General features: G+C 33.4%; 1 protein-coding gene across 1 annotated transcript; it reads right to left on the bottom strand.

Annotated features, from left to right (window-relative positions):
• Positions 1-8: 8 nt before the first annotated feature.
• On the bottom strand, positions 9-25504 carry KNATM (KNOX meinox protein). Its single transcript, XM_018118087.2, has 4 exons — positions 25142-25504; positions 24376-24483; positions 744-884; positions 9-465 (listed from the first exon to the last, which is right to left on the bottom strand). Exons 1-4 carry the CDS (start codon positions 25274-25276, stop codon positions 397-399), a joined length of 453 nt encoding a protein of 150 aa, XP_017973576.1. The 5' UTR covers positions 25277-25504; the 3' UTR covers positions 9-396.
• Positions 25505-25993: the final 489 nt, after the last annotated feature.

Here is a 25993-nt window from a genome sequence, read left to right as displayed (position 1 = left end):
TGGTATCATGGAGCTGAAAGACATTTAGCATGCCATTGCAATACGGTTTCCTTGTTTTTGGTGTTTTCTTTTTCTCAGTTTTTCCTATCATCCATGCACAGAATTAGTGAAGCACAAATAAGAGGACAGCCAGCAGGCATAGAATGTTATGCCGCTGGCATAGATATAAGCTTAGGTATCTTCAAATGTAACATAACATCTAGGAAAGAGATTTGAAGTACCAAATTTTACATCATAGTAGGTTACAATGTTTTCGATATTGATGTTAGAGGAACTCATGAAGCACGGTGGTTTGTAATGGCAATCAACCAGCATTACTTATAGCTTAGTTATCTTTGGTACCCAATTTTTGCATGTTCTGCTTCAGCAACTGTTTTTCTGCACGTCCTGGCTGCACTACTCTACAGCATTTGACTCTCTTTTTTGTTGGTCCCTGCTCCAGTTTGAATTATTCATTTCTGTTGCCTGCAAAGCAAGTTTCAGACAGAGCAAATTAGCTATCTGTTTCTTACAATCACAGCTTTATGGTGATGATATGTTGTTAATATACAGCAAATTGCATGCAATTTAACATTACGAAGGCTCAAAATGGGATAAAAGATAAGATTGGAGGCAATCGAGATGGCAAAAGCAAGTCTCTAAATGCTTTTGCACGAGAACAAATTTATCATGATTGGGATTTTGGATGGTAAATTTCATCTTCTTTTTATTCCCATGGAGATAGTTTGATAAATAGAACATACCAGAAATACGTCAGGTGATTGTGGATTAGTTCTGGCGAGCTCCCTTAGTTGTGAATGCATGCCGTTGATGAAAGCTACTGTTTCCTGGTGAGGCTCCTCCATGGCTTCCTTTAGCTTGCCAAGCGCCGAGCAATACGCCTCCTGCCAACATGTTACCATACGTTTCTAGCTTCCATTTTCAGATCTAATTGAATCACATCAGGTTATAATTTATTGCAAAATAAGTGAACAATCAACAAGTCGATAGAAATCATAACACATTCATTGTTGCCCCCAAGGGGTAGGAAGCTCTCGTTCCCTTCACCTAACAGGTCTAGAGGCTGAGAAGTCAAAACTCTTTTTTTTATTTGAGAAAGGGGATTCAAATCCTATTCATTTAGAGAGAGGATTATGCACTAATTAGTAAACCAAATACTCAGAGTGTGAAATAACTCATTGAGATAAATGATTATTTCTACAAGACCCTTTTTATTTAACAAAAAGCAATCATTTTCTTGATTTTCCTCCAAAATTACATTGGGTTTGTGTCGTTCAATTATTTTAATAACTAGTCAAAAGGTTTTGCATATCTCTACGTGCACATAATAATATAGTATAATTAGGTGTTGATTGTTTTCATATGATTTATATTTTTCTTGCTCAAATATTCAATCTATATCATAGAGTATAATTGTTAGGAGTAGACAAAACATTTCGATGAAACAATGTGTTAGGGTTTTTTTTCTTTTTCTCATTCATTTTATTATGTATCAGAAAAATTGATACAAAGGACAGGCTTATACTAAACCTAGACATATTGAAAACAAGTGTATCAGTATCCCAGTACGGGATTATTTGAATACTTTACAAAACAAAATAGAGTAAAAAGAAAAAATCATTTAGCACCAGAATTAGACTTAAACCATACTCAAAACATAAAATTAACAACACTAAAATCAGACTAAACTGTTTAGGTTTGTTAATTATAAAAACTTTATTGACCTGATAGTACAACCTGCATTTGGTCATGATCTTGACTTAAGAAAGTGTGAATTCCAGACTAGTAAAAGTTGATATGATTTAAACTTAAAAATATGACTCCAGAATCCAATCAAGATAAGCTGAATCTAAAACAACCTTACCTCCAACATGAAAAAAGCGAACTATAGTAATCCAAACTAATTAAGCTGTTAGTAACACATTATCTTCATAATAAAGAATATTTAGTAAAACCATATACAAATCAGTAACATAAATATATTCTTCTATTAAAAAATTACCTATTTTAACTTGACACTCCATCTTCGTATCTCTTTAGGTACAAATCATGGGATGCGAAGATAAATTTTATGTGATATGAAAATGTCACTTCTCATTGTATATCTAAAATATTTAACTAAATAATTTTTTTTTGATAAAAAAGTCACTAATATTTCCAAGAATTGCTTAGGATTAATCCCCTCCTTAGATAATTCCAAAGTGCACCTCTACTTAGTGCATTAAAAATTTTAATTTTTCCAATTGATTCCAACTAAGATCAACCCCTGGTTGATAAGAAAAATGAACTCCTATACTTATCAACTAGACTAACTTGCTTGGATTGAACAAAATAACTTTAGCTAGGGTTTAAATATAGAGCTATGAGATTATACCGAGTAAGGTAGAATGGTGAGCTTTGTAGTCGTAGTCTTGACACTGAAAAGTATGATTATGCAACTAGCGTTTAGTAGGATCAATGGTGATGGTTTGGTGGGAAGATAGAATGAACATTAAGGATACATTGACCATAGGATATGTGATGAATGATGAGGGCTAATGGATCCAAGAGAACATGCCTCAAGGAAAACCTAGTGCAGCACTTAGTAACCCACCTTTTAACATTCAGGCAGTTTTAGAATCCTTCACGTAAAAGATGTTAGTGTAAGCCCTGTAAGTCAATCGATTTTGTGCTTGTAAAACACTGCATTAATTAGTCATATTTCATGTTAAATAAATATGAATATTTTATGTAATATATGAGGTATTTCTTTATCCATGAGTTTATTTATAAAGAGTTATGAGAAACTTCTGTAGATAAAGTCCTTGGAACATAATGGCCTTGCAAAGAAATTATAAAGGTTATAATTATGAGATTCTTATGCATCAAAGCCTTGTTCCTAAATATGTTCTTAGTCATTGTATTGTCAATAATAAGGACTTTGATATTGCTTAAAGATTGGTACATGCTAAGCCTTTTTACTTTGGAAGTAAGCAACTGATCTCATAGGTTACAGTATGCGAGATATTTAGGGATAGTATGTGGGTGCTTGTTAAGGAACAAGTTCACTGAACATGACATGCTATGAGAGTTCTATTTGGTATTTTACTCAAGTATCTATGAAAATACTTTCATGTATCAATAGTGTAAGTAGTCCTTAGACTTGTGATACCTGATCATCTTGTATGTAAATTGTCATACTTTGATTTCACCTTTACAGGTGTAGAGGCGACCAAATGACTAAACAGTATACTTTTGGGTATGGCATGAAACATGAGAAGATGAATGAGTAGTCTAGAAAGGATTCATCACCCCAAGTGATTTGAAAGGGACATATCTAATTTGCTCCTAGCTTATATTACTTAAAAGTCCTTGACCAAAGCAATTATGAAAGCTGCAGGACTAATATGGATAAGTTAGAAAGTAAACATCGAGCCAAGCTTTTTATCTATCCAAGATATATGATGAAAAGATTGAATTACACCTATATACTGTACACTGAAAGGTTAGTCAAACCGTATTGATTCTCTCAACATTTGGGTCGTCATGATGTACTGCTAGATGCTGCTCATAATCTATAAATATAAATATAAATTCTTAGTTGAACTAATTTATATTTGTTACCAACATGTTAGGTATATAATGGGCCACACACATAAAGTGAGCTGTCAAAATTAATTTGAGTTTAATTGGATGTGATCTAATTGATTTTATAAAGGCTTAATCCAATTAGGTATTGGGCTAAGTCAAATATGATTTGATAAAGTATTAAATAAAGGCCCAATTAGCCCAAGACATTTTGTAATCCTTGATGGACAAGAAGTAGGTTAATTCACTCTATAAAAGAATTCTTTAGCCTCCTCTTGAACGTACAAAAGAGTCCTGGTTTATTTTCTCATGTGTTGAGATAGGATCACAACCAAAAAGAGAGAAACACAAGGGAGCACAAAGTTGAGAGTATGTTAGCACAAACTTTGGCTTAGGGATTCACACACTTTTATTGAAGAGATTTTGGCAAATCACTATGTGGATCACCATTAGAGGTAAGATAATTGTACTGCTATGGTTTGATAAGTCCTAGTTGGTGTACAAAAGTTAAAAACGAAAAGCCAAGGAAGACTCCACCAAAGAAAGCAGACATCAAACTTTCAGGTACGTCAAAATCTTTCTCTTGTGGTTTTTCTAGATTAGTTTTAATTAAAGCAATTCATGGCTTAGGGGATTAAAATTTTAATAATATTCTGTTGTGTATGATCGCCTTAGCATGATTTGAATCCCCTTCAGTGGTATCAGAACCTCTTTTAATTGATTTAATCTAGTTTTATGTTTAGTTGTTGAAGATTACAAAAACTATTTTTTGTTTATATGTCGATTTGCTACAAAGTTTGAAAAATTTTTTAGAACAATTCTGAATGGATTTTCAAATCTGATTTATGTTTCAAAAGGTCTTTAAATTCTTGATTTGTGGATTTAAAATCTAGATTTAATAAGTCCTTAAAGATTTTATAGATTTGTTTTAAGTGAACTTGAATTTGAAAAATCAAGTAACATAATGTGATCTGTTTTGGAAACTTTTTTGAGGGACTTAGAGAAGGAGTTTGTGTGTGATTTTTGGAGGGTAGAAGATCAAGAGGATGATCTCAACCTCTGAAAATTTACAGAATTTAATCACATCATTTAGGTGGTGATCTGATGATGTTTCTGTACAAACAGTTTGCTGAAATTGTATTCTTGTGTGATAAGGACTCTTGTAAAATCATTGCTGTTTGTACTCCATATTTGCTAAGATTATGAGAGCCTTTTGTCATGATGTTTGGGGCATGGGATGTCTCTGAATTGGTGCCAAAATTGCAGCGAACAATGCAGGATGGAGCTCCAAAAAATTTGGGAGAGTATAGGTTATGCAGACCGAATAAAATTGCACTAGCTTGTGTGATTTCTTCTCTATATAATTAGGAGTTGTACTAATTCGGTTATGACTTGGATTTAGACTCCTAATTGTAGTGAAATATATCCTAAAGAGTTTAGGATTGTCCCAAATCAAATTCTAAAATTAAATTGGAAAAGAAATAGGAATCTTGCTCATAAAGATCTAATTCTAGTTTGACTAGGATTATAAAATTGAGGACAAAAAGGATTAAATTTTTTGATAAGATTAGAAAGCCTAATTAGATTAGGATTCCTTATGAATATTAAATTTCTAATATGATTAGGACTCCTATTGAGAATAAGGATTAGATTTAAATTCATAGTCCTAAAAGGTTTAGGATTACTAAATCTATGCTCAATTGAATTCTTAGTAGGACTAGAACTTCTAAATTAGCACAAGACTTGTAATGGGATTAAGACATCAAATTATTTGGATTAATATCTTCAAAGGTTTAGTGATATTATTGCCAAATGACCTATAAGATCTTTAATTTGAATTAAACATAAGTTTTATATGTTCATTATATGATTATGAATGTATAAGGATGATTATGGACTTAGACCATTATAATGTGTTATGGATGGCTATGGTTGAATGCATTTGGTATTTATTTTATAAATAGGGAGTGTGTGCCCTGCCTTTCCTCTATTTTATTCAGGAGTTATAAAATTCTCTTCTCATCTTACTCATTTCAAATGTAATTTGAGGTTTCTTTACATATATGTAATTAGAATTCATAGAATTATATTAAGAAGAAAATTTTGCATTTCCAATAATGAAGGATGAAGACGCCGAGGAGACATGAAGATTACAAGACTATATCATATGGTGATATTTGTATGTAATCCCTTAAGATTTGACCAACTGATTTCCTTCGATGGCTCAAGGAAATTAGATTAGATAAAAGTTCATAATCATCCTAGTAGTATGTATATGATAGATTTATGTTATGCAATATTATAAATGCTATGCATGCCAAATTCGATGAGACCTAAATAAGAAGATAAAAGCAACAACAAAAATCCTTCACTAAAATATTGAGTCACATGCTTCGTATGATTAAGTTCCCTTCCACTATATAACAAGATAACCAGGCTACCTTTTTAATTGGAGACTTGTTGAGTCACTCAAGGTCAAACTTTTACACAGGCAAGTTTAGGTTATTGGTGGGTCTTACTCAATTAAAACTATGTGGTTTGGATGTGTCACACTTAAGCACATGGTCTTAAAGGTAGGGTTAGGCAAAATGCATATGATGCATTTAGACAATGAGTTGTTGCCTAACTGATCTAGGAGTTGCATGGGGATGTAATTGATAAGCTACGTTATGTACCCAATTAGGCTTATTGTGATTTGTTGAGTCACTCAAGGTTGTAATAATTCGAAAGGGATCCTAGCCTGCTAGAAATGCTTAGTAGGGATTTCCGTATAATAGTGAGAGCTATTAATATGAAAAATTAATGGGAAAATCAGTGTAAGATTTAATATTTCATCTTAAATTGGTTAACAACATGAAAGACTAATACAAATACTTTTTCTATGTTTATAGGTTGTTAGAATATGTATCATAATAATCACTACTTTGCTTGGCATACTTGATGCTATCAACCTAAAATGTTTGGACTGGTATATCACTTTGAGGAAAGTTTTCAATAAATGGAAGGGTGCAATCTCGACAAGTAAAGAGATATTAAATATAATTGAGCTTAACATTTTTATTGCCAATCCTAATCTTGGATAATAGATTCAAGATGTGGATCGTATTTATGTATTGACATAAAGGCTTTAAGGGATAGTAGAAGGCTTGGAAAAATGAGGTAGTCCTAAAAGTGGGCAATGGTGCAAATATTGCAGTAGTTGTCGTTGGGACTTGTGATCTTATTTTACCATTGAGCTTAGTGCTAGAGCTGAAAAAATGCTATTGTGTACCAATATTAACTAAAAATATCATTTTGGTTTCATACCTAACTAAGAATGATGATTTCGAATTTAGTGTGAAGGGCAATTGTTGCACTATTATTCTAAATGATATCTTTTATGGGTCCGTAACATGTCATGGAGGACTTTATGATATGAATCTTGATAGCCTAATGCTCAATATAGATGTCTAGAAGGCTAGAAAAGATAATCTAAGTCAAACGTACATCTAGCATTGTACATTTGGCCATATCAATGAGACAAGGATAGCCGAGTTATATAAATAAGGTTATCTAGATCCATTTGATTATGAATCATATGGAACTTGTGAATGTTGTCTGCTTCGTAAGATGACTAAGACTCCATTTACTGGAAAGGGTGAAAGAGCAGGTGTGCTTCAAGGCTAATACATTCAAATGTATATAGACCCTTATACACACCAACCAGAGGAGGTTATTTGTATTTCAATATGTTTACAAATTACCATTCTAGATTTGGTTAAGTGTACTTAATGAAGTACAAGTCTAGAGCTTTTGAAAAGTTCAAAGAGTTTAGGGCTGAAGTTGAGAAACAAACTGGGAAGAGTATTCTTACTTTAAGATCAAATCAAGGAAGAGAATATCTTAGCTAGGAGTTTTGGATTATTTGATGGAACATGGGATTCTGTCACAACAAACTCCATTTGGAAATTCACAACATAATGGACTATTTGAGAGGAAAACTGAACCTTGTTGAACATGGTTCTTTCCATGATGAGTAGGGTAGACCTTCTAATATCCTGTTGGGGATATGCCCTAGAGACTGCTGCTTACCTTCTTAACAAGGTTTTAACCAAATCAGTTGATAAGACACCATATGAGATGTGGTATAGCAAAAGGCCAAACTTGTCTTATACAAGGATTTGGGGATGTACGGCTCATGTGAAGCGTGCATAAGCTTGGAGCTAGATCAGACAAATGAAAGTTTATATGGTATCCTAAACAAATTGTAGGATACTATTTTTACAATCTGATTGAGCAAAAAGTGTTTGTCTCGAAATATGCCATTTTCTTGGAGAAAGAGTTTTTATTTGAAAGGACTAGTGGGAGTAAAATAATTCTTGAAGAGATTCAAAAACCACAAACTGACATCCTTATGGAACTTGAACTGATGGTTGAAGCATTAAATGCTCAAACCGGTGCTTAAGAACCACAAGTGCTCTATATCACTACAAGATGGAGACAAACTCCAGAGAGGTATAAATTTATGCTAGAAATAGATGCTTTGCCAATTGACAAAGAGCCTACTACTTATGAGGAAGCAATATTTGATATTGATTCTGATAAGTGGCTAGAGGCCATGAAATCTTAGATGGATGCCATGCATGTCAACCAAGTATGGACTTTGGTTGATGCACCTAAAAGGGTAAAACCATACGATGCAAATGGGTTTTTAAGAGAAAAACCAACATGGATGATAATGTATAAACACACAAGGCTAGGTTGGTTGTTAAAGGTTACAACCAAGTTAAAGGAATCGATTATGAGGAAACCTTTTCACTTGTAGCCATGATTAAATCCCTTAGAATTTTGCTTGCTATTACTGTATATCATGATTATGAGATATGATAGATAGATTTAAAGAAAGCATTACTTAATGGGAATTTGCAAGAAAAAGTCTATATGACACAACTTGAAGGTTTTACATCCAAGGAAAATTAGCATAAAGTATGTAAACTCCAAAAGTCCATTTACAAGTTAAAGCAAGTATCTAGGAGCTGGAACATCAGATTTAATGAAACTATTAAAGAATATGATTTTGTCAAGAATCTTGTTGATCCATGTGTTTACAAGAAGGTAAATGGACAAGTAGTTGTATTCTTAGTATTTTATGTTGATGACATACTACTAATAGGAAATGATATACCGATGCTGCCAACTATCAAGATCTGGCTATCTAAACAATTCTCCATAAAGGATTTGAGAGAAGTAGCCTATATTCTTGGAATAACAATCCACAAAGATAGATCAAAGAGGCTGCTAGGATTATCCCAATCCATTTATATAGACAAGGTATTGAAGAGGTCTAGCATGGCCAAGTCCATGAAGGGACACTTGCCTATGTCACATGGCATTCATCTCTCAAAGGATATGTGTCCAAAGACACAAGATAAGAGGATGAGGGTGGATAAGATACCGTATGCATCGGCTATAGGATCCATCATGTATGTTATGCTATGTACTAGACCAAATGTGGAATATGCTCTGAGGGTATCGAGCAAATACCAATCAAATCCAAGTGAGAGTCACAAGATTACTATGAAGATTTTCCTTAAGTACTTACCAAGAGCTAAGGGTGTTTTCTTGGTTTATGGAGAGGTTAAACTCAAAGTTAAAGGATATGGAGATGCTGCATTCTAATCCAATAAGGATGACAGCAAATCGCAAAGTGGGTTTATATTTACCTTAAATGGCTGTGTTGTCAACTAGAAAAGTTCCAAGCAAGCAATGATTGCAGATTCTACAATCGAGTTTGAATACATCTCCGTATCTGAGGCAGCAAAGGAGGGAGTTTGGATCAAGAAGTTCATAACTGAACTTGGTGTGGTTCTTAGTATTGTTGATCTTGTAACTTTGTATTGTGACAATAATGGAGCCATTATGCAAGCAAAGGAACTGATGTCTCATCAATGCTCCAAACATGTATTACGACGTTGTCACCTGATCGGGGAGATCATTGGAAAAGGTGATATTAATATAGAGAGAGTACCCACTGAGGACAACTTAGTTGACCCTCTCACTAAAGATTTGTCCGAAGAGAAATATGGTCGCCACTTAAAGGGCTTTGGTATTAGATACATGGGCTATTGGCTTTAGTGCTAGTGGGAGATTGCTAGTGTAAGCCCTGCAAGCCAATCGATTTTATGTTTGTAAAGCACTACATTAATTAGTCATATTTCATGTTAAATATATTTGGATATTTTATATAATATATGAGGTATTTCTTTATCCATGAGTTTATTTATAAAGAGTTATGAGAGACTTATATAGATAAAGTCCTTAGAACATAATGGCCTTGCAAAGAAATTATAAAGGTTATAATTATGAGATTCTTATGCATCAAAGCCTTGTTTCTAAATATATTCCTAGTCATTGTATTGTTAAGAATAAAGTCATTGATATTGCTCAAAGGCTGGTACATTCTAAGCCTCCTTACTTAGGAAGTAAGTAACTAATCTCATAGGTTGAACTGTGCGAGATACTTGGGGATAGTATGTGGGTGCTTGTTAAGTACCAAGTTCACTGAACATGACCCGTTATGAGAGTTCCATTTAGTATTTCACTTAAATGTTTATGGAAATACTCTAATGTGTCTACAGTGTAAGTAATCCTTAAACTTGTGATACCGGGCCATCTTATACATGAATTGTCATGCTTTGATTTCACATCTATGGGTCTAAAGGTGACCATATGTCTAAACAAGGTGCTTTTGGGTATGGCATGAAGCATGCAAAGATTAATAAGTAGTCGAGGGAAGATTCATCACCCTAAGTGATTTTAAGGGAACATATTTCATTTGCTCTTAGCTTATATTGACTAAAAGTCTTTGGCCAAGGCAATCTTGATAGGTCAATATGAAAGTTGTAGGACTAATATGGATAAGTTAAAAAGTAGACATCGAGCCAAGCTTTCTATCTATCCAAGATATATGATGAAAGAATTGAATTGCACTAGGATACTGTACACTGAAAGGTTAGTCAAACCATATTGATTCTCTTGACATTTGGGTGATCATAACGTATTGCAAATGCCACTCATGATCTATAAATATAAATATAAATTCTTAGTTGAATTAATTTATATTTATTACCAACATGTTGGGTATCTAATGGGTCACACACATGAGGTGAATTGTCAAAATTAATTTGAGTTTAATTAGATGTGATCTAATTGATTTTATAGAGGCTTAATCCAATTAGGTATTGGGCTAAGTCAAATATGATTTAATGGAGTATTAAATAAAGGCCTAATTAGCCCAAGTCATTTTTTAATCTTTGTTGGATATGAAGTATGCCAATTCACTCTATAAAAAAATCCTTTAGCCTCCTCATGAATGTATAGAAGAGTCCTATTTTATTTTCTCATGTGTTGACATAGGATCATAACCAAAAAGAGAGAAACACAAGAGAGCTGAAAGTTGAGAGTTTGCTAGCACAAACTTTGGCTTAGGGATTCACACACTTTTAGTGAAGAGATTTTGGCAAATCACTGTGTGGATCACCATTAAAGGTAGGACAATTGTACTGTTATGGTTTGATAAGTCCTAGTTGATGTACAAAAGTCATTAAACGAAAAGCCAAGGAAGACTCCACCAAAGAAAGCAAACATCAAACTTTCCAGTATGTCAAAATCTTTCTCTTGTGGTTTTTCTAGATTCGTTTCAATTAAAGTGATCCCTGGCTTAAGGGATTAAAATTTGAATAATATTCCACTACGTATGATCACCTTAGCATGATTCGAATCACCTTCAAAAGATGGATGGCATCACATCTTATATGGGACATATGGACTATAGGTTGTCCCAAAGCATTCTAAAAGTCCAAACCTCAATCTCTCACATTAGATGTTATCAAGATGTAATATTTTTAACTCAAATGTGTTTAGATGCTCTTATTGAATTTGTTAACCTTGTAAGTTGTGCTTAAGAATGTCTATATTCTATTTATGTCCATGCTCTATATTCCATCTACAAAGTGGAGTTACATTGCTCCATGTGTTTTAAATTGATTCTTCTTTTGTACACTGAGTTATGACTTTTTTCATCTTGTAGCTTATGTGATTGCATCTTGACTTCATTTTTGCTATGACAAAAATGGGGAGAGTTTGAATTCTTAAAAACTTTAATCTTGATTTTGTAGCTTGGCATATTTTGACCTTCTTGAACCTTGAACCTATTGAGGAGAGTTTTTCAAATTTTTTAAAATAGTTTAACTATTTTCATTATTTTTCAGGCTTAACATTTTCTAAAGTTTTCATGCTTAATTTCAAGGGCAGTTTTTTTTATAAAAGCTTAAGAGTTTTTATTCAATAAATTTTACTCAAAATTTTGTCATATTAAAACAGGAGAGATTGTTAACTTTAAATTGATTCTTGTTTTGAAATGATAAAAGCAAATCCAAAGTTTCTCTAATAAGTTTTATTTTGAATTCACAGTTTCTTGTAAGATTAAGAAACATTTGATACTTATTAATTCTTAAATGAAGAAAATTCATATTTAGAGGAGTTTTTCATGTAATAGATACAACGATTGATCCCAAGGATTAGAACATCAATCCCTTTGAGACAAAAGACAAAAGAACATTACACAAGGCTACAAAGATCAATCCCCAAGGTTAAGGGATTCATCCATATTGGACAAAAGCTAAAGCATTTCGTGCTACTTGCTAGGGATAGATCCCCTTTCACAGATTTTTTAATTTTAGGTGCAATGATCAATCCCATGAAAGAGGGGATTAATCCCAAGGTATTTATTGGCAAAAATGAAGGTACAATTTCAGCAAGGCGATGACTCTTTTTCTTAGTTAATGAATAGTAAAGGCGTAGTTAGGTGTCTTCCAAATTTTGTTCAACTTTTTTTGCAACAATTTGCCCAACTATGTTTGGCAAATGTCAAGTAAGAAATATTGGTTTATGGTTTCTGGGGTAGCCTTATGGTATTTTTGAGGGGGTTAGATATGAAGATGTTTTTGAAGGTAAAATTTCTAAGAAAAGCTTCAAATTCCTATTTTTAAAAGTAAATGTCCAATAAAAAGGATATTTAATATAATCCTTTTTAACCTCATTTCCTCAAATTTAGTTCACTAAGAGGAAAGCTTCGTCTTTCGAGATGTGGAGATGTTTTGAGAAATTCTGAAGGGAAGCTAATCATAGTGTAGATGCTCTTGCAAATTTGGGTGTGGATTGAAATGAGATGTTTGTCACTTACTATTAATCTTGTGGAGTATTAGGATCTGTATTTTCCTATTTGGTTTCAAATGTGGAAGCATAATGTGTTAGCTTTGTTTTGTATTAGGTGTGCATTTGGTTTATGTCAATTGCCCTAGAGGTGCTTTACTTTGTTTGAAGTTTTGTTGTTGCAATTCTTTGTATCTTGATTGGTCTAACTTTTGCATCATTTTCATTACGTTAATAAAATAATTTGAGTTAGCAAAAAAAGAAAAAAGAAAAGGTACTCTTAGCCTTAGTCCATTGTTTTGAAGATCCTTATCTTTAAAATTTTTTGAAAACAAAGTGTTTTGAAACTAGAATATGGATTTTTGGCAATTGATTTGGCAAACACATCTAAAACTGAATTTTTATTAATTGATTTTGCCAACATATGAAATTGTTTCCATGCTGTAGAGATTTGGTAAAATGTTTATTTCTCCATATTCATAAGAACTTATGATTTAAGGTTATTTTTCAATGAAAATAGACCTTGATATCTTCCTTTCTAGTTAAAATTGTATTTTAAGAAAACTTGCATAAAAATTTTACCAAAATTTTTTTATTAGATTTATTTGCATTGAACAAAAAATCGACCAAATTGTACATTTAAATTTTTTTCTCCCCATTGGAAAAAATTGAGCTCAAACTACATGGAAATAAATAGGGTTCATTTAGATTTCCAAATAGTTTAAGTTCACATTTTCTTTTATGGCAAATTGAGTAAGTTTTCTAATTCTTAAGTCAATTCTAGTGTTGTTTTGAGACAAAATTACAAAACTTTCCTTAATTGATTTTCTCTTGAATTTTTTCGAATTTAATTGGTTTTCATCCTTCGTAAATGTTTTACGAATTAAAATAAAGATTAAAATAATTTTGATTTTTTGAAAAAAAAATCATTCAAAACGCTAGAGGGGTGTTTATATAAACATCACTTATATTTTAGAAGAGGGGATAAGGAAAATTTGAGGGAGGTAGTCACATTTTTGAGGGATTACACTAAGAAAACATTTCTCCCTTTCGCAACGAAACCAAACACTTTTCCCTAACATTGAATCAACCTAAACAACAACCTCAACTCATCTTAAGCTTTACCTTAACCACCAAGAACACCATACAACCTTAGAAAGTTGGGTTATTATAAGTTTTAGTAAAGACAATTTTGTTTCTTGATTTATTTCTCCTGGGCAAAACATAGATTCTTTAAACTCTTAAACATTTTGAATCAATTTTGTTTGATTGAACTTTTAATTTTCTTACTCTAGCACATTATATTTTTTTTCTTGACTTCTCCTTAGATTTTTGTTTTGATTTGATTATTTGATTGTTTTAACTTGTTTTGAATGAGCACACAAATCCAATAACAAATAGGTTGTTCCAACCTCCAAGTTAAGATGCAGATATGCAGTTTTCTTACTCGCTTTGTCGAGAGGCTTACATTCTAGATCACAAATAAAGAACCAATGATGCTTAAACACAAAACCTCTTATTATCAAGATGAACGAACTAACTTATTGAATCAACTTCGCATTAGTGTTTTAAATATATATATATATATATATATATATATATATATATATTAACTATTTGTTTTAGTTTTTCTGCATGTGAATCAAGGTGAGTCATCAAAATAGGCTAAACATAGTAGAAAATTAAAATCAAGCTTGAAATCATCGAACTATGTGATATTGCATGGGATATTATGGATAAATTTTTCTATGCATTGTTATCAAAACCTTCACCTTAGTTTCAAAAATTTTAGACTTTCCATGCAATTGGCTCACAAAAACTAGCACCAGTTGTGTCATGGTCCCGAAGGAGAGCTTTGAATCCTGCATTGACTATGTATTAAAATACAACTAAATATTTAATGTTCATGTCATCTTCAACCTGCAAGGCACCTTTTGTGAAACAAAACTGTGGGGCTCAATGGGCTAAAATCAAACCATACCTTATATATTGGTGTGGACCGAGACATTTGGTATTAGAATTGGCTCTAGGGGTATTAACGATGTGCTATTGAGGACAGTGAGCCCTCATTAGATTGGGGGAGGATGTCATAGTCTAAAAGAGGAGCTCATAATCCTATATCAGTTTTGTACTAGAGTAAGACTTGGTATTTAAGTCATTTTCACCTTGTGAAGTACCTTTTGTGGACAAAACCATGAGACCAATGGGTTAAAGCAAACAATACCTTGTAGGTTGGTATAGATTGTGAAATTTGGTATCAAAGCTAGATTTATGGATACTAGTGATATACCAAAAGGATAGTAAACCCCTATTATAGTGGAGGAGGATGTCACAGTCCCAAAGGGAAGTCATGAATCCCACATTGTTATGTACTCAAGTACAATTAGGTATTTAAGTGTTCATACCATCTTCAATATTTTTTTTTTAAAAGTTAAGAGATTCATTAATCATTCAATGAATAAAATGTTCCATGAGAAGCTTAACAAACTAGGGGTCCTACTTTTGAAAAGCTATAGGCAACAACCTAAGGGCAAGCATTCTAAACCAAAAGCAAGATTTTCGACCTTGGAAGTGTTCTATACCTATACCCTAGAAGACAAAATTTTAAGCTACCAACTATACATCAAAGCTATATATATATATATACATAACCCATTTATCCTAATAGCTCAACATTGTTCAAAAATTAACAACACTGCACCTCAACACAACATGAACAAAAATAAGAAGTAAAAGTTACAAAACTCATATCCCGTAACGCATGCGACAAAGACCACTGAAGAAACATTTTTGTGATTACGCCCCAATCATTAGACAAATTGTTTGATTGATAAGTTCTTTCTGGAATGTCACTACAAATAAATGGCAAAGATGTTGTCCTAGCTAGAGGATTCTTAAGTATCGGAACATATATGATCAATGTTTAGACTTGTTTATTTCTTTTAAGAGTCAGAGGGGTTTTAGTGCACTATAGAATTAAAAAGAACTAAAAGAAAATCTAAGAACTTAAAGAAAATATAATAGTCACCTCATTACAAAGAAAGGAATTAATTATGTTTTGTGGCGGTGTGGACTTTGTGGTCCACTTGTGAAGTAGAAATTTTATCACAAAATTTTCGCATAAAACAACAGTCTTGTGCATGTTTTGGAGATGTGATTTTAATCCATTTAAAAATTGAAAATATTTTTTGCAAATACTATAAAAAAAAGTTCCTTTCTTTGCTGTGTTTCAATTTTATTATCCTTTTGCCATGTTCCAAAAGATATGATTGATATTCCAAAGAAGATGAAGCAATGAGATGCTATCCCTATCTACTTAAAAGGCAATTCTGGTCACACCATCTTCATCTTGTGATGTGTGTTTTGCAGGACAAAATTGTGAGGCTAATGGGCCAAAGTAGACAATACTTTCCAAGTTGGTATAGATCATGACATTTGGTATCACAATCGACTCTAGAAGTACTAGCGATAAGCACTAATGATAGTGAGCCCTCATTAGAGCGAGAAAGGATTTCAATATCTCAAAGGGAAACCATGAATCCCACATTGGCTGTGTACTTGTAATATCCCGTACCTTGTTATTATGGCTAATAAAGCTTATCGAATGCTAATTGAGGTTAATTGGAATGTTTAAAAGTAATGAAATGTGAAAATAGTATTTTAAGATAAAATATTCGCACGAGAGGAAATAATAATAAAATAATAATAATACTTTTATTGAGGATGAATTAGCAAGATAAAAAGTGATCCTGAAGTGAATTGAGGTATAACAAAGTGTTTTGGGTGCCAAAGAGACAGGTGAAAAATTTTAGAATAAAATAATATTTTGTTAATAAAATAATATTAAAATATTAATATTTTATTCAGTGTCGTAATTTTTCATGAAAAGAGAGTAAATGGTCAATCTAAGTAGGGGAGAAGATAAACGAGAAAATTTAAGAGAAAATTGACGTTAATGGGACCTGTGTGCCTTTATTAAATAAAGATAGCTTGGGTAGATAAATATTTTAAATATTATGGGGACACCGCATTAGAGTTAAAACTTCATATTTTATTTGTACATGTGTAAAAGAAGATAATGAAAAGAAATTGGAATTAAAATATTGTGGGAGGATACAATTAAAAAAGGTGAAAACCTTAGAGGGTAAAATGGTAATTTTACCATTAAAGTGGTCAAAGCTTCCTGACTCTTCATCCTTATCCTTGGCTGATCCTTATCTCTTCAAGATGGCATTTTTTTCTCCATCTCCTTCCTCCCACACCATTTCCATACTTTCACCTTATTTTCACTTGACTCTCATGCAATTGAAGAGAAAAATAGAGAGAATCAGCTAAGGAAAGAAAGGAGAGAAAGGTGAAAGGCTTGGGTAGTAAGTGATTCAAGAGTAATTAAAGAAATATCAAGTGGGTCTCAAGATTCAAGAAACATAAGGTAAGGGTTTTTGTGTTTTAAGCTCATGGTTGGTTAAATCTTTGGAAAAATGATGTGTGAATCATTTTGTGGCAGCTATGGTGACAATGGGTGTGAGGAAATTATGAATTTTGTTGGGGCAAATCCAAGCTAAAACCAAGTAGTAAGCTTAATGCTACAATTTGAAGCTTATGATTGGTTTAATATTGTGAGAATGATTGTACGCATATGTAGTGTTATTGTGATGTCATGGGTATGGTTGGAAGGCAATTATATTAATTGGAAGTTTGGCATATAGATATGTGTTGTTAGGAAAGGTTTAAAAGGTTATGGTTGTTGGTGTGCAGGAATGAATATTAATGTTATGCTTGGTGGCAACATGTAAATGAGGATGGTGGTACATGTAGACTTAGAAAATGTTTGATGGAAGTAAATTTATAGTTGCTACCATATGCTAGGTAATTATTGTGGAAATGATGGATAAACTTGATAAATATCCTTAGACAAGATTTATATATGTGTTAGAGTCATAAATAAGTTGTCGGTATCCATAATCTAAAGAATTACGCAAGTAAAGGATAAAGGCCACGTTGGTAAAGAATGTGTCAAGATATAAGTTAGTTGAATAAGGATTCATGATTGAAGGAAAAAGAGAAGTAGAAATGAGGTACACTAAAGATATTCAATTTGGATTGTTGCTAGGAAGTACAAAAGTAAAGGTATTGTACTGTGATAGCGTGCCGAAGGAAATAACGAGCGACCGGCAATTAGCAATAGCTAGATATGCCTCCGAACTAATAGCAATGTAACATCCCACTATCGTAAAGTGAGTGAACTTTCATTAAAATGTTTTGGAATAAATGATTATATGCTTGATTGAACCACTTGAATTATTTTACTGGTTTTTCTTAAAATTTGCATGGAAACAAGCCCTTGATGAAATGTTATATGTTATGAATGTGTAATATGATGAATCCTTGTGCGCCCATATTATGTTGATATATATATGTTGTGTATTGATAGTTAATATTGTGTGATAATTATAACCGCGCATGTGCGCAATGTGGGGGTTGGACATGCCCGGTGATGACAGGGTGAGGGAGTGTGGATGATGAGATTGCCTATGTGCGTCATGTGGGGGTGCACACGATGATAATGATATATGCCATGTGCGTGATGTGGGGGGAGCACATGATGGTATTAGTTGTGCGCGATGTGGGGGTGCACATGATGACTCCGGCTATGTGCGATGCGAAGTGCACATGAGCTGGGTGAGGTGGTGGTTGTATACATGCTTGTTTATATATATGCTATAAATATATTTTTTATATGCTATAAAAAAGTTATGAAAATAATATGTGACTGCATTGAATATTGAGAAAACTTGATTATTGTTAATGTGCTTGATTTAATGTACAATGTGGCATGAATGGATTTTCCTTGTGGTAGTGAAAACCCCTTAGATTTTATCTAACTAGAATTTCGTTGCAGCGAGAATGCTTTTTCACTGCGGTGAGAATCAATTTATTAGGCTTAACTTGCTTGAATTCTACTAAAGTTTTCACTCTTTAACTTCTTTGTTGTTCATGGATCTTTCATCATCAAGTGATTAAACAACCAAAGGTTTGAATGAGGGGTTTTTAATAAGAAATAAACTAAATTGCATTGTTTTTGAACTTAAGTGCATCATGATTTCTAAACCTTCCTTAAAGTTGCTTGTTCTCTTCTTATGTTCACTCACTGAGTTTATACTCATATTTTTAAACTTCATGTTTTAGGTTTTCTGAGTTAAAGGTGACTGGTCCTAGGATGAGGTGCTCCTCCTTATCCATTGCTCGGTAGGTTTACCATGACACTAAATGTTAACAACCGTGTCCAGAGTTACTCCGCTGACGGTTAAGGTCTAATTATGTGTATATGAATGCTTGATGTGAAATGCTAAGACTCATTTGTCAAGCTATATATGTATATTATAGTTGATGATGCCATTATGAATACATAATTGGGTCTTATGAATTTTTTTCAAAGGAATTATATTTGAACATTACGAATTTTGGATTTTAAAGACATATGAATTAATGTATAAGATTATATAAATAGACTTACTTAGGCTTAGTGGGTTGAGCCCATTGAACTTTTGCTCCGGTCATGGCCCGAAAATTAGGCTGTGACAGTACTATAGTAGGATTGGGTGTTTAAGTGTTCACACAATCTCCACCTTATGAGGCATTTACTATGGAACAAAATTGTGAAGTCTAATGGGCCAAAAGATAATACTTTGCGAGTTGGTGTGGACCAAGACAAATGGGTTTATACAAAATCTAGTTATTTAAATGAATTTTATTAACCTAAATCATAGAAAAAAGGTGAATCCCCAAAATCACCCTCAATATATTATTAAAGGAGTCCTCATATTATTATCAACCAACAACTTATGAGAGAGAGAACTGAGAGTTTTTTCCATGTAGGCACGGAGGAGGAGGAACAGCAAGGGATAGTTAGAGATTTGGGTTTTAGGGCATAAGTATACATGGTCAATTAGAGTTGTCACGGTGGAGAAAATCTTTGTATATAGCCTTGATGGATAATCTTGTAAAAAGGGTTTCTTAGGCTAAGATTAAGGTTACTTTTGACAAATTTGGTATTATTATTGATGTTTTTGTGCTATGGGATCTTCGCGAAAGATATTCAATTTTGCATTTGTTAGATTCTGGGATGAAAAGGAATTCAGGTAGGCTATTCGGGAAAGAAATGGGATGGCTATTGATGGAAGAATGGTGTTGGTGAAGGAAGCGAATGTTTTGGAGGGAAAGAGGTATAAAGGGCCGAATGTCATACAAGGTAAAAAATAGGTTCTTTCTCAAACATTCAAGGAAGTAATGAAGGGTGATGTAAATCCCCATATCAAGGTACCTGAGAAAATTAAGGAGATGATTTTTATTTCTAAAACCAATTATTTATGGTTGCAATGCAGCGCTATAGGATCTCTACATCTTGGCTGCTTGATCAATGGTTTGAAGGAAGGTCTTGAGATGCAAGGCGTTGAGGTCAAGATCCAGTCGCTTGATGGTTATTATTTACTTATCACTTTCTTTGACTCTAAGATGATGAAAGTTTTGACTGAGAGTTATCTTAATTGCTTCAAACCGTGGCTTAGCAACTTGGTTGCGTATAATTACAATGTCGTGCAACAAGAAATGTTTTGTTGGGTGAGATTAGATGAAATTTCGTTTCAAATATGGCATCTTAACTCATTTAAAGCTTTAGGGGATAGGTGGGATGAATTTGTGAAACCGGATGCTAATACAATGGCATTGAGTAGGCTGGATTATGGCAGAATATTATTTAAAGTAAAATCGGTGAGTTCCTTTTCGGCCTATACGTTTCATATGGGTAAGATCATGTTTAAAATTAAGATGATTGTGATGGAAGTGTTGTCAGCACCGGAATGAGATAATTCATGGCTGTTGGAAAAGAAGTTATTGAGAAAGGGGTTGATTGGCCTTAACCATAGGGCATGTTTGGATGAAGAGATGCGATTTTTCTCTAACTCATTATTCAACCAATATTCAAATTCAAAACCAGAAAAGCCGGGAGCAGGAACACTTTAAAGAAGGTGGTGAATGAAAATAATTCATGCCTGAACCAAGGGGTTCCATGTCCAGCTGATTTAATAAGAAATGATAACTGCCTATTAACTTGTAATTAATGAAGAGGAGATTGTGTGTGTGAAGCCTATCTTTCCAGAAAATAGCCTGCTTGATGTGAGTCCATTAAATATAAATTTGATGAGCTGGAATGTAATGAGGTTTTAGATAAGAACTAACCTTTCTTGGTCGACTGGGAGAGAGGAAGTCGATATTTTAGCTCAAAAGTTTTGTCCTGATGAACATGTTTTTGAATATGATGAGGATAATGACATGTTTGCGATTGACAGGGTAAATTGGGAGAGTAATAAAGAAGCAAATTTACAACTTATGTTATTTGTGAGAGAGAAAATGTATGATGGGGATGCTGAGGTTGTTAGTAGTGTGGAGGAGGTTACTGCTGTGGAAAGACTGAGAAGAAAACCTCGTAGTAAGAAAGGGAGCAATAAAGGTTACAGCAAATGGGGAGCATATAAAGGTGATCGTGTCTTGTGGAGCAGCAAATGGTCCAAGGATTTAACTGATGACTTGAATCGAGAGTCAGAGTAGTATTTTACATCCGATAATAACAGGGTTGCAAAATGTGATCATGGACTGGATGCAATAAATCAATCCAATTCTGCTCACAATGAGGTGGAACAAGTATGGAATATTTGGCAGGGAGTTGCATTGGAAATGGGGGTAGATAAGGAGTTCATTAAAACCGTAACTCGCCTGGAGCAAGAGGAAAAAGAGAAGGAAGAAAAAGAAATCCGTTAGGAGGGTGTGAAATAAGGAAATGGAAAAGGACTTTTATGTATGATAGAGTCCTGTTTGTTTAGAGAATTTTAATTGGATAAAAGTCTAAAGATAATAAGTCACGAGTTCAATGAATTATAGTGCGGTAATACTTGCGGTTCATAAAGAGAAGGAACGTTTAGATAGATGGTTGAAAATTGAACCATGGATTGGTGTTCGATTAGGACTATTCTACCTCAATGATGGAGTTGAATTTTAAATCCAATTGTAGAGCTCTTGGGTGGTGGGATTAAATTGGATTTAAATTTAAAAAAGAGTAACAATGAGATGACGAGATTTGCTCTCTCTGGATTGCTACTAGAGTCTTAGTATGGTGATAACAATGATCACCATTTAATTATTTAATTATCTATATTAATGTAATATTTTAATATTGACTGTTTTATTTATAATCACTAATTCAATATGATAAATTAAATTTGTTTTTGAAGTTTTTAAAATTTTATGCTAATGTATAAGATAAAGATGCAATTTTATATTCATACTTAAGCATATTAAGTTGTGGTCCTTTGGCTCCAAAGTAAAGAATAAATCTCTTATTTGAAGTTCTTAATTTTTTAAATTATTATAATAATTAATAAAAGTATGTATTACTATCTTTTTCATCAAATTTATAATTTTCATTATCTAAATTAAACAACAAATTAACACTGTTTTGAGTTTAGGGTATTCTTTGCCTTTAATTTCTTTATTACTTTTTCATTCCTCACTTATCAATTTCAAAATTCTCAAAAAAATAGTGGTAGTAGATTATTATTGTTATTATTGTAAAGAATAGTGTAGATTATTATTACTATTATTATTATGATTTTTTGAACTTGATTTTTTGAAAATTTTCCATCGGAAAAGGTCAGTGTTTTTGTAATGACTTTAATTACAAGATTGTCTGTAAGTACAAATTTGATTTTGTTTTTTTATTTAATCTAATTTAAGATCTAGAAATTCATTAATCTGAAACTTAATGAGTATGAGAAAATTACAAACAGGAGAGATTTTTCAATGGCCTAACCTTGTGAGCATGGCTCATAAAAAGGCAGTAGTGTGTGGGCCTATTTCATGGGTGACTTCAGGAGGGATGGTTGAAATTTAACACTGATGGAGCGGTTTCTGGGAGTTCTGGAGATGCAAGAATTGGTGGTATATTGAGAGATCAATGTGGTGTGACTCGGATAGTATTCTCTAATCTTACAGAGCTTATTGCGATCAAGGAGGTTTTACTTATATTTACTAGCACTAGTATGTGTAGGCATGCCAGACTTTGGATTGAAAGTGATTCCACAAATGCTGTGTTGTGGTTTAATAGGCCAGAGGCAGCACCATGGAGATTCTGAAATTGGTTACTTCAGATTGAACAATTAAAGAATTTGACCATCTACTGTAAGGTTATACATGTTTTTAGATAGGCTAATAAGGAGGCCAATCTTCTAGCAAAAGCTGGAATTAACAGGCGTGAGAATCTATTACAATTGTTTGGATAAAGCTGACTTTGTTAAAGTAATTATCTGCAAGGAGTAGAAGTTTATGGGAGTTGGACTTCTAGCTGCGTGAATCTGGTGGAGTAGTTTGGCTATTGAAGACCATCCAGCAAGAATTTGATTTAAATAGGGATAAGGTTGAGGAAGTTTAGTTGAATTAAAACGTTTTGGTGCTAAACTTGACTGCATGCTGTGCACGGACAAATTCAAAACGTTAGAGTTACATTTGTGCAGTTAATGTTCTTCGCTTTTGTTTGGTTTAGGACATGTTTACTCGGTCCTAGTATTCTTTGTTTTGCCTTATCCCAACTGGTGGCTGCTGAATTTGTTTTGGGAGATGTTAATTCTTGTAGATCCGGGTATCCCAAAGCCCGGGAGCTAGTTTTTCTAGGGTCATTTTAGTTCCACTGTGTAAGAATAAAGCTCATAGTATTTTAAACTATGGCAATTGTAACAAAATTTGCTTTACTTGTTTTTTAGAAAAATAAGTGTCAGAAAATTAAAAAAAAATGAACATTATTGTGGACGAAAACTTTTCTTTTATAGCCAGAAAGTCAATTAGATTTCAATATGTAAGGGGTTTTTTTTTTTTTTTTTGGAAAAACATAAGGGCTTTTTTATATGTCAGGGGAAACCGTTCAAGCTTTTTTTCAGATAAATTTGCTCATGTATATTATTAAAGGACCATTTAATTTTTTTTGAAACCAACTTGGTGTGGTTAATAAATTTGTATACACTATTATATTACCATATAATACATAAATAATTGCAAACTTAAGCAAAGTGAGTTAATAGTATTTTTTTATATATGCTAATAAAAAACTTATTTGAACTCTTATATATGCTAATAAAAAACTCTAGACACCTTGTCTTTGTTAAGTGCATGGTAGTGTAGCCAGGATCTACGATCTCTCTCCTTCAGTCTAAAATACAGAAGAGGGATTGCATGCTCACCAAAGTTGTATAATTATAGGTTCAGGGAAAAACATGTACATGGATCCTGCTAGCCTTGTGTCATTTCCAAAGAAATGCTTTCGAGTAATAGCATGACAAATACAAAGTGACATTCGAGTATACTCCCAACTTTTGTTTCTTTTCCATTTTATTTTACTAATTATTTAACCTATGTTTAGTTTAGAGTCTAGACTGCCGACGAGACTACCACAGTACAAAAACTAGAAGGATTTACTTGAAGGAAACTCAAATGGATCAGCTAGCATTTTCTCTCCAAGGAAACTTAAAACAATGAGCAGGATTTGCAAAATAAAAGTAATAAGGATTGTACCATGAAGAGATCTAACTCTGATTGGTTTGCCATGCTAGAACAAGGGCTGTAACCAGCTTTCCTTTGATTTGTCTGTCTATTTCTGCCACTATCAGCAATGCCACCAACCTGAAGAAAAGTAGACATTGTTTCAGTGACACTGCACTATATATTCTATGATATTGTGAATCAATTCCACACAGAATGAGAAGACGTAGCCTAAACTAATTAAAAGTTAGTATCTAGCTAGGTTAATCGTTTAGAGCAACCCTAGCTATAAAAGTGAAGGCCATGTGGTTGGATCTAACAATTACAGATGGGGATATTTGGAGCAGTTCATCCCTTGGAACCGCGTACTATATTAGAAACCATGGAAGAAAAAATGTTTACCCGTCAATCCGTGATGCCCACTAACAGATCAATGTAGCTCTATTCTGATCCTGGTTACATTACTTTTTAATTTACCCTCCACTAAGACATTGCTCATGGAGCTAGAAATTTAACCGTATTAAAATTTCCAGTTTCTAATGTTGACAAACAACGTCAACAGCATGTAGCAAACAAAGAAATCCTACAGTCACGAGAATCATAGAGTGTGCTAAAGTTTAAACAAAACGAAAGTAATATCTCTCTTGAAACAATTCAGAAAAGGATCTTTGTATAATTTATATGGAAGAAAAGAAGGGACTAATCAACAAGAAGATTGTAAGATGGCTTGTAATTTGTTGATTTAAAACTGCTCAAAGCTCACACAGAGAGAAACATATGTAGAAGGGGAGAGGAGAACCTTTAAGCAGTTGAGGTGATTCTCAACGAGCCTCCCATACAAAGGGTGAGCAGAAATTCTGGTCTTGAGAAGCTCGTCATCATCTTCTTCTTCTTCCTCCTTTTCTCCAGAAGAAGTGTTCCTCTTGGTCTCCATACCCAATTACTTGTTATTCCTGAGCTGCTACAACGGCTCCTAATTAGTTTCGCCATATTTGTATTTGTAAAGAGCTATAATTAGAGCACAGCCGTGGCCCGTGTCCTATCTGGTAACAAGGTTTCAGCACAGATACTCCCATTTTTGGATTGACCCATGCATGCATATGCTGAAGGGTATCAGTCAGAGGACACTCATTGAAGTGGTTCCCCTTTCCTGCACTATGTCTCTCTGTCTTTTTACATGAACGAAAGGAACACCTCAAAGGGCTTCTCGAATATTGGGAAGCCCTGATAGTACACTTACTTCTTATTTGGCCAGCGCTTTGCCCGTCTTTATTTGACCTTTGTACTGCTCATTCTCCCACTTTTTGGAGCAGAAAATCCAAATTCGTTACTGTTTGTGAGGGGACTCTTTCATCACTTTGGTTTGTTCGCACTCCCAGAAGGACCTTGTTCTTTCACTGTTCATTGGTTCCTTCACTTTTAAACATGACAGTTCAACATGCAGTATAATTTCCCGATATGTATATAATATATATATATATATATATATATATATATATATATATATATTAAATTAGAATGTTTTTGATACAGACAATCGAAAGCAGACGAGACGAGCTCAGCAAGCTACTGTTGAGCCTACCCTCTCTAATTATTTTAATTATTTGATGGTTTTTTGGCAAAATTGCATAATGGGCCTCCTCCCTTCAAA

Source organism: Theobroma cacao, chromosome 3, assembly GCF_053813885.1.
Source record: "Theobroma cacao isolate CCN51 chromosome 3, ASM5381388v1, whole genome shotgun sequence".
Lineage (NCBI taxonomy): Eukaryota > Viridiplantae > Streptophyta > Magnoliopsida > Malvales > Malvaceae > Theobroma > Theobroma cacao.
The sequence above is the reverse complement of the archived record's forward strand: the minus strand, read 5'-3'. Positions and strand labels throughout refer to the sequence as shown.

Excerpts from the sequence above, each read along its gene's own strand:
- KNATM (XM_018118087.2), bottom strand. The coding sequence starts at position 25,276 with ATGGAGACCAAGAGGAACACTTCTTCTGGAGAAAAGGAGGAAGAAGAA. Across the intron at positions 24,484-25,141 it reads ATCACCTCAACTGCTTAAAG|GTTGGTGGCATTGCTGATAG; the intron begins GTTCTCCTCTCC and ends ACTTTTCTTCAG. Across the intron at positions 885-24,375 it reads CAGAGTTAGATCTCTTCATG|GAGGCGTATTGCTCGGCGCT; the intron begins GTACAATCCTTA and ends ACATGTTGGCAG.